Source organism: Telmatherina bonti, assembly GCF_933228915.1.
Source record: "Telmatherina bonti genome assembly, chromosome: 11".
In the NCBI taxonomy this organism is placed as follows: domain Eukaryota; kingdom Metazoa; phylum Chordata; class Actinopteri; order Atheriniformes; family Telmatherinidae; genus Telmatherina; species Telmatherina bonti.
The window spans coordinates 16,601,126-16,616,659 of NC_136629.1; the positions used below are offsets into that span (position 1 = coordinate 16,601,126).

At 40.3% G+C, this 15,534-nt stretch overlaps 1 protein-coding gene across 2 annotated transcripts in view; it reads left to right on the plus strand.

Moving 5' to 3' along the window:
• Positions 1-15,534, plus strand: part of inpp5a (inositol polyphosphate-5-phosphatase A) — a 171,225-nt gene that overhangs the window by 85,202 nt on the left and 70,489 nt on the right. For both annotated transcript variants that reach the window (XM_079249303.1, XM_079249304.1), the window contains exons 5-6: positions 12,080-12,143; positions 14,900-15,003. In XM_079249303.1, coding sequence (XP_079105429.1) covers positions 12,080-12,143; positions 14,900-15,003 — 168 coding nt within the window. The remainder of the gene's footprint in view (positions 1-12,079; positions 12,144-14,899; positions 15,004-15,534) is intronic.

Below are 15,534 nucleotides of genomic sequence, written 5' to 3' on the forward strand. Positions count from 1 at the left end.
ATATATATCTATTAGTATATACCAGCTATTTCTTAAGGCTATCCAGAACACAAATAAAAAACATTCTTAATAATGCTTTTTTGCTTTAATTATGTTCACTTCAAATTTAGGACCAATAACAATATAGTTGTAGGACGGTACACAAGAACAAAGTTCTAAGCAAACGTGAGAATTTACTGGAGTTTCTGTGGTTAAAATATGAATAAATAGACATAAAAGTTGATTCTGCATTTCTAATGTAAGAACTCAGCCCTCATTAATATTTATATCCTTTTTTTGGGCAAAAATGGAGTTAACTTTCAGAAAAGATCAAAGTGAAACATATAGTTATGAATGTATACACCCATACTTTGCGTTTGTATTAATATTTTTAGATAAAATGGGAAGTAGATCAACAGTTCAGCTTGGACAGTGACAGACAAGTGTCACCCACATGTTGCTAATATTAAATCTTTCACTGAACGTTGTAAAACTGTTTAAAATGTTTCACTCGATGGGATGGAAATTCCACACTGACTAACACATTAAAATTTACAGAGATTAATTAATGACCTTATGCTTTTTGCCTATTCCTACAGGATTCTGACGGTTTCTGCAGAACCCTAAAAATATCCCTCAAATGTGAAAGATGCACATTATGCTCTGTGTCCACTTTATAGACAATACAGTACCACCTGGTCATCTGTGGAGCCTGAAAGGGGTGGCCCGGGAGACTTGCTATAGACCTGCATGGGCCCCCTCCAAATCCTCTTTTCTTCCCACATTTCTGTGGGTGTGATATTTACAGGAGAGCAGACGTGGGTCTGCTGCCACTTTGGGTCCTGGCACTGGATCTCTGCTCCTTCACTCCTTTAAAGCTGTCTTTTAAGTAGGGCAGCAGGAAAGGCCGGATGCTGCGATTGTACGATAAAAAAGAAACATCTGCGCGAGAAAAGTCCTCTTTTTTATTTATTATTATAATAATACAATAAGAGTTTAAAAAAAGGCATGACATAATTTCTTGTTATCTAAGAAGCTGAGGCTGCATTTACATTTGCTTTTTATGCAGCGTCCATGTGCTCTTAGGGGCGATGCACTGGAGTATAACTAAGCTAGCATGGAGGATATCCAACCATTTAAATCAAGCCTCTGGGAATTTTACATAACACATCATTGGAGAGCATTGGTTTTTACATAAAGACAAAGAAGGCCACAAAGAGGCACCGGACGGGCGTATTAGTCTGAGACAAGCCGCTGCGTGTGTTTCTGCAGACTCTTCTAAAGCTTCACGGTCCTGTGGTCACTGTTGTGCGCCAAGAACGCCTCAGCTCATACCCAGACAGCACGTAGACAGAAAGCTGCTTATTTTTTTTAATACATCCCAGGGGGGGAAAAATGATTTTTCTGAACACAGCCTCAAAACTGAACCCTCTCCTCTGACGGGGTGACTGCTCGGCCTGAGCTTCAGATAAGCATTCTAAAAAAAATCTTTGCATCCGTGGAGAAATGGTCGGCTGCAATCGATCGTCGTTGTGCCGCGAAAGCTGTCATATTTTATAGATGTTTCATGGGATGGCTCATGATCTAGACCATGTTGCCCTCATTTAAGAAGAGTTGTGTTCTTGCTAAGGGAGGAGGAAAGGCTCTTGATGCAGAGAAATGGGGAACCTTCTTGATAAGTTCTTCTCACATGTGACAAAGTAATGCCACTAAGATGCAACAAACTAATATATTTCATTATGTGGCCCTGCGATAGAGCTGTTTCTCACTGGGCAGCCAAGGATGCTACTTTGTCATTACAAGGCCACACGAGCGAGTCACAGGCAGTGTGGGACAGAGGCAGGATCAAACTGACTGATTACTTTTGAAGCTGACATCTCGGCTCTGACAGCTAACCTGCCGTCCTCAGGAGAGTTAGCCCTCCGATGATTATTTTACCTCAAAAAGGTGCTTGTGCCACCAGATCTTGATTCGGCTGCCCCCCAAAAAATACAGCACAAAAAATTTCATTAAATGCACGTAAACAAGTTGTCCATTTGACCAGTAAACTTCTCAAACTCTTCTATTTAACTCCGGCGATCAGTTAAAATGATTTTGCCTTCAGCCTCCCTACAGCCCGTATGATCCTAATTTAATCAGTTCTTTCACAAATGAGGCCACATGAATAGGCACATTATTGAATCAGATAAAAATATAGATTGATGAACAGCCCATGACAACATTAGCAGCCTTTCTGAAATGCAGGGGATTAAAAAAAAAAAAAAAAAAAAAAAAAGGAAAAAAGACATGGAAAAAAAAAAATCAATGAGCTCAAGGACCTGTCATTTCCATCGGCCTCCTCCCCTAATGGGAATGCTTTTATAGGCGGGGAATTACAAGTTGAAATATTCTTTTTGATTATTGGACATCCATAGCCAAATATGATTTACATTAATGAGCATAAGTATATTAAAGACTTTGTATCCCCCGACATCTGAAACGATTGAATAATGGCTCTGGCAACCAAGCAGTGGCAGAGAAAATAGAGAGGAGGTAATGTCACTTTAATTACTAATGGATACCTCAATTGTTCAGACTTTGATTTTTCATCTTTAGGAACAATCTAATAAGGCAAATATTCATCATCCTCATATCCCCTTTTAAAAAGATGGGTTTTTTTCAAGCCAAGACAGCCTCGTTATTTAGAGAAAGTGACTATTTATGCGGTCCTCTAAGATCAACGGGTCATTTGAAGATTGCTTTCAGAAGGGTCTTTTCCTGTGAAGAAGGAAGAAAGCTCTTTTCATGCCCAATTGCTGATGTCTGATACACTTAGTGTTGAGAAGTTGACCTTGTTAGCAGGCGCAGGCACTGGAAATTTTTTTCCATAGATCTATAATAGTTTCTCATATAGCCTTTTACTGTTTGTCAATGAATGAATGTTTAATCCTGGTTTCGTAGCTCTGCGTGCATCTTAATTAAATTGTGGACTGCAGCTTTTTGACCTGAGCTTTATTAAAGTCATAAAGTTACAGAACAATCTTATTAAAGCGTTGTCTTAATCATGAGGTTGAGTGACCCAAGAAGGGCTTTGCTAGCTTTGTTAAACTTATCTAATCAACAGCAGCAATTCACCAATCTGTGGTCTGTGACATTGTTCTTTAATCAGATTAAAGCACACTCTGTTATATTACTCTGTGATAAAACACCAGGTTTTATGATATGCATATAAGGTCTTGGTCACTGAATTTGGTTACTGTATATCATGTTATTTTCCCGCTTTCTTCATTTTTTTTTATGCATAGCCTTTATTTTTTTCATGGAAAGTCATATTCCAGGATTAAAAGAAGATATGAGACAATCTAATCAGAAAACATCCCAGTTGCCAGAATGAATGCAACCTGTCCATGTCTATTATCGCACCATCTCTGAACCTAAAAGGCCCGGTTTGACTTACCACTCACCATATACTAACGGGGTTTCCATCCACTGGGGGAGAGATTTTGAAGCAATTTCTTAAAAAAAACTGCTGCACTGAAAATAGAGTGAATGAATTAAGCTGTGTAGAGTTGTCGGCCGGTGGCGGTGTAGGTTACGTTTCATGTGATGGCAAACAAAACTTTAAGAAGTAGAACAAGAAAACCATTCAGTCATTAGGGATGAAAACAAAAAGAAGACTGCAGGATGTGCACTAGTGTTGGTCACGGAGGCAAAACAGCTGTGCTGTGCTGTCATGTGATTGTCATGTTTATTGCACCTTCACACTGCAGTTCCCACATTTCTCCAGGAACTTTCCCTTCAGTCAATTTCAAGGAGGAAATGCATGGAAATGAAACTTGTGACATTGCACTGCAAATAAGTGTTAAATCAACCTTCTGAATCAACCCTTAACGGTGTGCTTTTGTCTGGAGTGCCATAATTTACAAAAATAAAACTGATATAGCGACCTGTTGTTGAACATCTCCTTGTATGTTAGTTTTCTGCTTCTTAGCAAGTTTATATGCGAGGTGCACCTGTGTCAACTTGCAAGCGAAGTGCCCTCCCTGTACTTCCATTTAATTTATTTTAACCATGAGTTTATAAACACCTTGCTGCCGTGCAAAAGATGACTTTGCCCAGCCTCATTAAGAGGTCACCAGTGGCGCCGGCCCCACAGGTGTAATCCCATTTACTTTGATCCTGTTTTTATGGCCTCGTTAAAAGCTGCTGAAGTAGCAATGTGGTATTAGTAAATATGCAGCCAGAATAAGTACGAACATCATTCTCTCTAGTGAACAGGACGTGGCTACCTTTCTGAAAATTACAGGGCAGGAACGATTCATTGCAATGAATCGAAAGTTTTTTTCCTATTAATTGTTGCAAGAGTTTGGAACCGCATTGATTACATTAGAATTCGCAGCACCACTTTTCATTTTTATTGCTTTATCAGACATTTATTCAAAGCACTCGCTCTGAAAACGCAAACAAGGTGCTATTACTGTATGTATCGAACATTTTTAACAAAGTTATCAAAGTCCTCTATCACAATTATGCTGAAGAGGCCAATGATGTGGTCTAGTGAAAGAAAAAAGCAACATTATATAGAAGCTCTTTTAAAGTCTGAGTCATATCATGTAGACAAGTATTCACTTTCTTTCTTTTTTTTTCATTGAATGTCATTGCTGTGATGGTTTTATTGCTTTAGACCCCTCTGCTGGGCAGGTTAGAGGAGCGACTGCACGACTGATGAGCGTGGCAGGAAATTGGCAGATGGAAGCATCCATTTCACCGCTAATTAGGGGGTCCAGAAGCCCGCCGACTGACAGGGTTCAACTGGGCAATGTAGTGCCTGCCAGCTCCCATCCCGTGCGCTTTATAAAACGCTCTTTAATTCCCCGGCACAATATCATTAACTTTGTAAGTGGATGAACACAATGGACAAGCAATTTAATTAACTTCTACCATTGAATGTTGGAGGGGAGGCTAAATGAAATTAATGCACAATATTTCCCAGGGAGGCAGCCAACCTTGGGAGTGGGTCTGGATTGTTGGCAGGTCAGGCGCTGCCGTGGGTTTGGCCAATTATGCCTTGTTTAGACCCATCCATAATATTTTCCTCAAAAGAAAATAAAATCAGTGGTTTTGAGATCAATCATAAGCGTGTGTCGCTCTGCATTCTGGGAGATTTTAGAATAATGGAGTGAAAGCCCGGAAACACTCTGCCAAAAGCCTTGAAAGTCAAAAAGAGCTCAGATACAGGTATCATAAGTGATCCGTGCAGCAGTCGGGATTTACTTGAAATAGACAATCAATAAATGGCTCGATAGAGTTTGGCTTTGGGAAATGAGACCAGACTGAAATATCTTTACTATTGAATTGCCGTGAAATTTCATATACAAGCCGTCATAGGTCAAAGGACGAATCGAGTGTGTGGTGGAAGAGAGAGCTCAATGCACAACCATTTCACGAAATGTATTTTTTACAGAAAGAGGAAGAAAACAGTCAGTATGATGGCACATGCCCTCTAAGTCCATTCTAATTAGTTTATTAATTAAATAGGTTTTAATTTATTTTAAATAAAAAAATATTCTTTTGAACTACTTTTGTTTTTTGTGAGAGTGTGTCCCAGATCTGCTTCTTATGAATTGTTTATGTATTTTAATAAGTTTATATGTTCATTTATGTATCTGTTTATTTTCTACACATGTATTTATTTTCAAAAGGTGCGAAGAGGCCTTGAAAAATGTTTGCCGATTGTTTTATCCTGCTTTGAGTATGAAAATATTTCTGTTTCTGGTTTGTAGCCTTAAAACTATGGCACTTTATCATAATAGGTACAGATTGATTTAACTCCAATATATTTATTTTGAAGAATTAACCTGATAAATTTTATGTAGAAAATTTGAAAAAGTCATTTATTATGAATAATCTCTCTAAACATTAATTTAAAATTTAAAAAAAATATATTAAGAAAAAAAGGAAATCTCAAAACACTAAATGAATTTCCACGTGGAAGTGACAAAATCCTGTTTTAGCAACAGACTGTAACAAACAAACAGTAATAAATAAAATGATGATACTATTAAAGCCATTCATTCAGATACAGTAGAGCCTTTCTCGTAAATAAATGGAGATATCTAATGTAGATCCTTTACCAAGATGTTGTTGGAATCTACTTTTGCTTCTAGAGATGAATAAATAGTTTATTCCTTCTTGTTGTTGACCTTGTTTAAATGTGGATCAGATGGCCTGTATTTAGGACTTAATGTCTGAGTCACTCGCATGGTTGTGCATTTCATTTTTAAAAGCTTAGTCGCTTGTTTCCACATTATTTTCATAGATCCTGTTGCTCTGTTTTTATTTTTTTTCCCCACTATATCTGATAACATCAGCTGTGTGTGTTTGCAGCATGTGTTGTCAGCCTGACAGATGTGTAATTTTCTATAGATCCACAATGAGATTAGTTATGAATTAAGGTTTTAAATATACTTATCTATTTAGCTGTAGAATTACTTGTCTTGTTTCTGGTGGTTTCTGATCTGCTCCTTCCAGTAACACCAGCTAGTGGGTGCGTGGTGTGAAATATTTGGGGGCATTCATAAACTTCCATCATCTAAAAAGTGATCTGACTTGGCACTTTAGACAAAGTTACCAGCTTTTCGTTATATTGCACACTGCTGGCATGTCCATCAGCGCATATTGGATGTCAAATGGATTTCCTCTGACTATAGCTTAATATTGCAGGTGAGGATTTGTCATTATAGTCGCAATATAATCTAATATGTGCTTCGGGTGGTCTGTCAGGATCAGATTGGAGATATTTTTTTTTTATGGGGGGTCAATGCTCATCCTGCTTCCCCATGTAAAGCTATTTAAAACAATATCCCTATCATCCTTGTGGCTGTAGAGCATTATAATTATGTTTACATATTTACCATTATAAGTCTAATTCTTTCCCTTTGTGGCCCCCTACTGAAAGAGCTCTCACCCCCACCCCCCCAAAAAAACCACACACACCCCAGAGACAAGGGCCGTTTCAGGACGTGACGGATGGCTCCAATACTCGGGGCTGCTTTCAAATCACAGGAAGTGACAGAGGAAGTTTTAATGAGAGTTTTGTCTGTGTATCCAGTCAGGCCTTCCAGGCAGCCGATGAATAATAGACACTGTGGCTCAATACTCTGAATACTCAATCAACAGCACTGGAAGGGGGGGCCTTGGCAAACACATATGGCAGTCAGGGGTGGCTGGTGGGCTCAGGAAGGGCAGAAAATACTAAAGCTTCTTCATCTGTATCTTTGGCCTGGGGGGGGAAGGAAAAGCAAGGCGTCTCTATTGATGCCACTCACTTTTGTGCCGGGGTGTTTTTCTTGCTGTGGATGACAAACAGGCTGTTGGTGCAGTATTGGAGATTTGTGTTGAAAGGCCCCCGTCAAGGTGCATCTTGAGACCCAGATCCTGCATATCAATGGGTCCCTTGGTGGGACATGGAGAGCTGATTCCTTGCTGTGCTCTTGTCTCACCTTTTTCCACTTTGATTGTAAAGATGTTTGAATCTTTCGTGACTAATGAGGACATTATGTGGCTATTAGTCTGATCTTATCAGTGCCTCCTTCTCTCGGCTGGTTTGACGTGGCATGTGTGTCTGATAGATTGCAACACCATTTCTTCATGACAGCATATCTGATTGACCTTTCTGATAAGACTGCGTGTGTACATTTGTGAGTTGTTTTTCTGCAGGTATGTTTCTGTGTAGGTTTATGTTGCAGCGTGGTGTAACTCCAGATTTGACAGATGGAGAGGCTCCAGGGATTTCCGAGCAATGATATAAACTGGAAAACAGCCTATTTTGTCTTTGCTGTCCAATAAATTGCCACGGAGGATGTTGGTAGCCCCCCCCCCCCTGTTTAGGATTTAATAAGAGGTTAGAGCCATTATTCTAACATCTAGCTTACCTGTTAGCCTATTTACGACTTCAGTTGTCATCAATCTGTTCTAATTTCCCCAAACTTTTGTTTTTTAATCTTTTTTTTTTTTTTTTTTAATATCATTTTAGTGTTTCATTATTAGTTTGAAAACTGTTCAGATGTACCAAATATAACTACAGCTAGGCCTAAAAGTTGTTAAAGCAGTGTTTGGGCCAGATATATTTATTTAAATAAAGAGACAGAATTAGTTTTATTTCTGTTGAGATGCATTTTACTATTTTTATCTACAAATCAATCCACTTTTCTTAATTTTAAAAGTTAATCAAACAGCAGCAGATGTCCAAGGTGTATATAATGCTTTCCAACATATAAAAGGTTATTAAACTGCTTTACAGTGAAGATAAAAACACAAACAAAATTATATTTAAAAAAAAGCCTGTGTAAAAATGTAACAACAAGAAAACAAAGTTGTTAATGGCATAGTGTCACTGTGGTAAATGAAAGCCAGGCTTGGGAGGGGGGGAAAAAAAAAAAAGGCTTTCATGTACAGTTTTCATGCAGCTGCAGTAGACAGGCAGTCTGGATGGGTTTAGTCACTTTTATAAAGAGCAAATCAAATTTAGATGACTACATTTAAAGATAAAATCTGCACAAATGCAACAAATTAATGTGTGAAAATCTAATGTAAGTCAATTCTGCAACTTCAAGAATACAATTTGTTTGCAAATTTAGAAATCAAAGTTAAACCTGCAGGTTTTATTGTGCACAAATGACTGTTTTAACGAGAAAACTTTACTAGAAAGTTTTTTTTTTTTCTTTTTTTCTGATTACCTGTGCAGGTGTTGCTGTTGTTTTGGCTTGTAATAATTATTTACTTCAGTCTTGAAGAATAACAACCTTTAAACGAATATAAACACTGTAACTTGTCTAGAAATATATAAATGAATGCATGTTTGCCCAATTAAAAATTAGAAAATGATGCCAATAACAGGGCGTATGCTGATTTCTCCTAAACATTGAGGAAAACTGATGTTTTTATTCAGCTGGTTTCTAACATGGTTGTGACCGACTTAAATACAAATCAGTTCTGAACTGTTTTCCCGTTTTTATACCTAATCCTGTTTAAAAGTAGCCGATAACCATCTGTTGCATCTTTATTTCCAGCTAATCATGTTGATGTCTTGTGTTGTCAGACTTAGAAAATTGGCGTGTCCTCACAGACATGGAGATTTGATTTGGATTGCATTTACAAACATGGCAGTAGTCCCCAGCTGAGCTCTATAAAATGATGAACTCTGAGTAAGATACTAACTTCTGTTGCTATGGTTATGATTAGACTGAACAGTGTGGTATTTAACGCCTCCTTGGGTACATGTTCTCATGGCTACACTCCACAAAGCCATAAGGACGTCCTGAGGACTGCAGAACATTACCCTCTGAAGTTGCACAGTGACACTGTGATGACACTGCAGTGTGTGTGTCAGCCCTCCTGGGACTGACCACTTTCCCTTTAGCACAGATTGAAGGTGAGACCTTGAAGAAAAATTATTACTTTTATGTTTGCTTTATGGCTCATTTTTCACATTAAACCTGGAAAAATCCATGCAAGGGTCAGAAAATTCCTGCTTCTCTTCCTCGGCCGGGACTCATCTCCGCAGCCCTCGGTATCGATAAAGCATTCAGCGGAGCAAAGTATGCAGGCTATGTACTGCAGCTCTCAAGTCTCTATTTTCCAGCAGCCAGTCTATTGGGACTTGTTCAGCCTGTATCTGCTGGGGGTTTTGAAAATGTCAACTGCACACACACACACACACACACACACACACACACACACACACACACACACACACGCGCGCAAAGCGAGCACAGCCAGCAGTTGTCTCAGCGTGCCCTTATCTGTGAGCGGCGGGCTGATACGACTCGTGATAAGAGATAGCATTGCCAGAACGAGTCATAAAAGCCCGGCTTTTATGGCGCGGTTATTGTCTTTCTGTCTACAATTACAGTGATTACTCATTTCCCCCTTACCTACCCCGCGGCCCTCACGGCGCACTTAATAGACTGCATTTTACTAATGGAAAATTAAGTACCCGCTGTGGCAGAGGGGTTTATAAATATGTAAAATATACTTTTAATTATTTCAAGTGAATCTGGCAGCTAATCAATAAAGAGGGACGTGACAAACATACGTTTGACACAGGCCATTGTAAAGCCACTGGTAAAAGATAAGCACGGCCTGTCAACGCGGCCCGGCCCTAATGAATATTTTGAGCCTGTCATGTCAGGAGACAAATGGATTAATTGCGCCCCGCTAATATAATAGCTTCTTCATGAAGAGTGCAGGAGGGAAGCAGAGGAGAGGGAGATGTGAGGCTCTGAAGCTCCGTGTCAGATGAATATTTATTAGGGTTGAGGGTTAAGTAGATTTTTGCGATTACACGGGTAGCCACTTAGGCATGGCTGTTTATCATTTATTTGATAACCGATTCATGAGGGTTTGTTTGATGATATTGATTGTATTATTTTTAGTCGTTTAGCTGAGGCTCTACAGAGGATTTTCACTGGAAAAATTACTGGAGTTATTTGACATTTTTATTTATTTAATCGAAGTGAATTTAATATTATTGTTTTCATACTTATGTTTCTTTTTGAAAAATGAGAAAGCATGACCTATAACTTTTTTTTTATCTTATTATTATTTTATAGAGATGGTTAAAAATCCCAGAAGTTTGAACTTGTAAATCTTCAGTAAACATGAGATTTAACCCATTAATCGCATGTAAAGTGTGTTCTTCTCATGTTGATCAAACGGTCGTAGAGTTTTGACCTGGCAGAGAAATTGCAGACTGCAATTTAATTTGTTATTGAAAGAAATACGTCCTCCGTATCTCCAATAATATTTCAAAGCGGTCATTTTTACTTCACTGCTCTCTGAGATATTCACATAAGCAGCAGCAGCAGTTGGCACCGCAGCTCCTTTTTGACGAAAAGCGCCGGTTTCCCTTCCCCTGCCCCGGTTTCCTATTTATCTCCAGGTCTGCTGTTGGCACTTTAAGGTGAAAGACAACATAAAGAGAAATGAGCACAAATAAATGTAGGGGGAGGGGGGGGAGGGGGGGGGGGGGGGGGGCTTCCTGGAAGCCATCCTCTCCATATGGGGAAGCTGTGACCTTGAGTCTTGCTTTCGCCCAACGCCGTCCCCTCTCACGTGCAACACCAACTCACTCCCCACTTCCCTTTTCTCTCGTCAGGGCGGGAGAAGGAGCGACAGAGGGAAGGGTAGCTCTGCAGGAGGTGGTGGTGGTGGGGGGGGGGGGGTTGTTGGGGTCACCAGCTGCAACTCTCATCAATTAAATGTGCGACAGTGTTTTCTGCCGGCTGAACTTATATGTCAAGGAGATGGGCAGGACCTCATGTTTGTGCTTTTGACAAATCAGCAAATGTTTAATCTCAAGATGTGCCGGCGCTCATAAATAATGCAGAGGCCGGGTCCAAACACCGTCCCAGCACATCGGACAGGAGAGGAAAAGATGAAATCCTCCATTTTTTCCCTTTTTCTATTTACATCCCTGCATCTCTTACTGCACCTGAGCTTTAGGTTTGCTTTTATCTCCGTTGTCTGTGGTTGTTGGCGCCGCTCTGCGCAGGAAAAGTTCCTCTCCAGCATCTGCGTTAGTCTTTTAGGAGAGAACAGAGACGGAGAATTATCCTCAGCCAAAGGTCTGCTATCTCAAAGACACAGAGGATTGAGCTTGAGCTTTGCCTCCATTTGCCCTAAATGTAAAGAGGCCAACAGAAAGCAGTGTAGCAGACTGTGAACCGCATCAAATCCCCCTCTGCAGCACTCTCACTTCTTCCCACAGACTTTGATTGGCTTGTCCGCCGACTGGGAAAGTTTCCTGATTGTTCACAGGGAAAATTAAGATTTTAAGCCTATTGAAGTCGATCTTTGCTCATTGAAAAGTCCATCTGAATGTGTCCTTTTGAAAGCTTAAATTGTTGACTCTTCACGTTAGAAGACTCCAGAAAAAGGGCTGAGTGTACTGTACGGAGAGCACGCTGCACCTGTTGTTGTGTAGCTGGTGGTGTGTAGTGTTTGTGGAGTGTCTGAAAGAGCCCAGCTCTGTGCTGGGACCAGTTTATAAGTCACGCCAGGCTTGTGGGATTTCTGCCCTTGCTGGAAAATGTCACTAAAAACTCTTTTCTTCTTGCAGGCTCTTGGAAGTTTCTACTTTATCCACGAGTCTTTAAAAAACATCCACCAGTTTGATTTCAAAGGTGAGCCGCCCCCCCTTCCCCCAGCATACACATCATCTCTGCCATTGTGAAATTAGATTCTGACATTTTTGCCTCAAACACACACACACACACACACACACACACACACACACACACACACACACACACACACACACACACACACACACCAACGTACAACCATCTGAAGGCTATTCCTGCTTCCATCAAAACCAGTGAGCTAAGATTGGCTCTGGAGATAATGTAAAGGCAGCAGGAGGGGATGGTAATGCTTATTAATATTAGGAGTTAATTCATATGATTTCGGGGCTACGGTAATGGTTTGCGGCAGGTTATTGGACAGTTACAGCTGTCTCATCAGCCTGGGGTGTCAGGGGGTCCTGGGGTCCGGCGACCGTGCTAATTAAAGAAAGGATATAGATGTGGAGGCGCCTCCTTCCCTATTACACAGCTAGTCAGCATTAGCAGCAGTTGAAGGACAGGACGAAGGTAAGGGGAGGGGTCGAGAGGGAAAAGGACCACTCTATATAGAACCCACTCTCTCTCACACACACACACACACACACACACACACACACACACACACACACACACACACACACATGCATATTTCTGGAAAAATCTTGATCCACCTATTATTACTTCAGCTTTAGTTTCCATTTGGATATTAGCTTCTGTTTTCAGTCCAGTCCTTGTATCCAGTCGTTTTCAGAGGAATCTGCTTTTTATACCTGAAGTTTATCTGTAAACCATTAAAGTATGTAGAAACAGGCTCCTGAGTCAGGAAAAGAACCAGTATTGTGTCGAAACGGACCAAAAAAAAAAACTGAGCAAAGAACCAGTCTGAACTGTTTCTTAGCTACTTTGTTATTAGCAACCTGTTGCTGTGACACTTGTTCCATTTCTTTAGTTGAATCCATGAAAAAGAAACTAAAGCAGCATTTTGACAAACAGAAAGTTGTATTTTGTGCTGGAAAATGGGATATGAAAAGCTATAAGCAGATGAACAGAAACAGAAAGTAATGTTCTCTAAAACTAAATAAATCCACAAACAAACCAGACCTGCGAGATGCATCTGCTGTGGGTTGATGCCTGGTCAGAAATAGTCTCATCCTTACTGTCAGGGAAGGAAACTGTGGAGCAAAGGTTGAGGTTTTCCAGATTTACATAGCTTTATTTATTAAAACAGGAAGCATATACATTGGTAAACACTGCTGAGTAAATATGACATCTTTTTACCACTTGGCTAATGTCCCTCAGCAAGTTGATGTCAGCTACAACAATAATCTTAAAATGCACATCGACAATATATAAATATGCTCATTTAATCCATCCCAGTCAACAAAAGAAGTATTATAATATGCATATTATCATGTCTACCTCCTGCAGTCACATATTACATACTTGCAGAGCTATTTCAACCTAAATGTTGTTTTTTTCTCTGAGTGAAGCTGGTTAACAAGGTGGTATTCTTCAACAAGTTGTTCCTGACAGACAGTTTTTATTAAAGGTGCTTTTTCTACATGGGAATTTAGTCAGTTTGACAAACTGGCTAAATTGTGGTCGAGCTAGACCCTCTGATGTTTCATAAATCATGAAGCAGACTTTAAAGTTTGTAAAATTTTCAAAGCTCAGTGCATCGTATGACAGTGATGATGAGAAAGATCTTATGTGGAGACTTTAGAGCTTAGAAGTTACACAAGAACTGGACTGAAAATCAGCAGCAATAGGTGTGATGGAGGGATGAATCCTCCGCGGAGTGTGTGTGTGTGAGATCTTCTTGAGAGACAACCGAACAAACATCCAGAGGAGAACTTGGGAAAGTATTTAAAGAAGCCTGGAGAACTTGTCTCAGAGGGTTCAGACAAACTCTGGTTTTACCTCATTTACTTTACTTACATCTCTGTTTGCACATATTTCCTGCTGTCTTATATAAGAGGTCTATAAGAGGTGGCTCAAGACTTTTCAGTTCTTTGCTTTATGGAAACGGTTTGAAATTGGTTCATGAACGACTGCATTCACTTTGCACTTGGATGTTTTCACATCATTGGCTTTTTCCAACATCACATATTTCCAGCACCTTTTTTCTCTTTACTTTAATTTTAGATTTTTTGATTAAATTGAGAAACTTATACACTGCAAAAACTCAGCCTTAAAAAACAAGAAAAAAAAATACAAAAATTAGGTAAATGTTGCTTAAAATAAGATAATTATCTGCCAACAGAACAAGAAAATTTGGCTTGTCAAGACTTCCCAAAACAAGTAAAAATACTCTCAAAACACGAGGAATTCTCTAGCATAAAAACTAAGAATTATCTTACCTTTAAAAAAAATTAAGCATATGTGTACTCAATTTAAGATTTTTAATCTTACTTAGATTTCAGTTTTTGCAGTGTACGTTAAAGTTGGAGACCAAAAGTTGGTTTGTGCATCTCATCAAGTCTTCCTGAGTTTATGCAGTCTCTATAATTACAGATTATCCACATTTGATAGAAGTTTTAACATAAAACATCTTGGAAAAAGACACACGACATGGTTTCCCAGAGCAGACAGACCACATCTGCTGCTGCAGCTCCTGCTTCTCCTGGTCTCTCTCTGGCTGCTGCGCCTCAGTCTGACCAGCAGGTGGTGCAGTTGTCTGAGGAGAACCACGCTCACTTGAGCTGTCAGGGCAATTAAAAGATTCCGACTCAAAGAATGAACTCTGCTTTGTTCTCCACTTCCTCCCCTCCTCTTTCTCTCTGTCACCGTCTGCCTTTCCTCCATCTCCTCTTTAGCCAAGAAATTTAAGAAGGTGGTGGGAAAGGAGACCTGGTCAGAGACACTAGAAAGCACCCCCACGCTGGAGAAGGAGAAGTTTCCACAGGACTACTTTCCTGAGGTGGGTTCTGAAGTGAAATGATGAGTTTCATGTGGAAGCTGGAGTAGCAGCTGGAAATGGGTTCAAGGCGCTTTAAGCGACATAGTCGATGAAATATGGACACTGTGTTTCAAACAATCATATTTTCTTTTCTAGTTCACGCGTGCTCGATCTGAAGACAAGTCAGCCTAAAAGATTAGAACCACCAAAGTGAAAGTCCTTGTTGTGTGCGCCCCCCCTCCTTTTCCACCCCTCGCTCTCCCTCGTGTTCCCCGCTCGCTCCGCCGTGTTCAGCTTCCTGGTTTCGCGGCGGCGTGCCATCAGACGGGGGAAGCTGAGCGCCGAGCGTAGCCGCGCTGATATAGTAATAAAGAGCACGACCGCCCGTGTGTCATCCCTGCACTCCCCACTCATCTGTCAACCATGCTCCGACGGCCGCCTTCGCAAATATATGCAAAACAGATGGATACGGCCCCTTCACAGGCCCCCCCCCCCCCCCTCCACCGGTTTCTTCCTCCTCCTTCCTAGGACATCATCCTCACAAACAGCCAC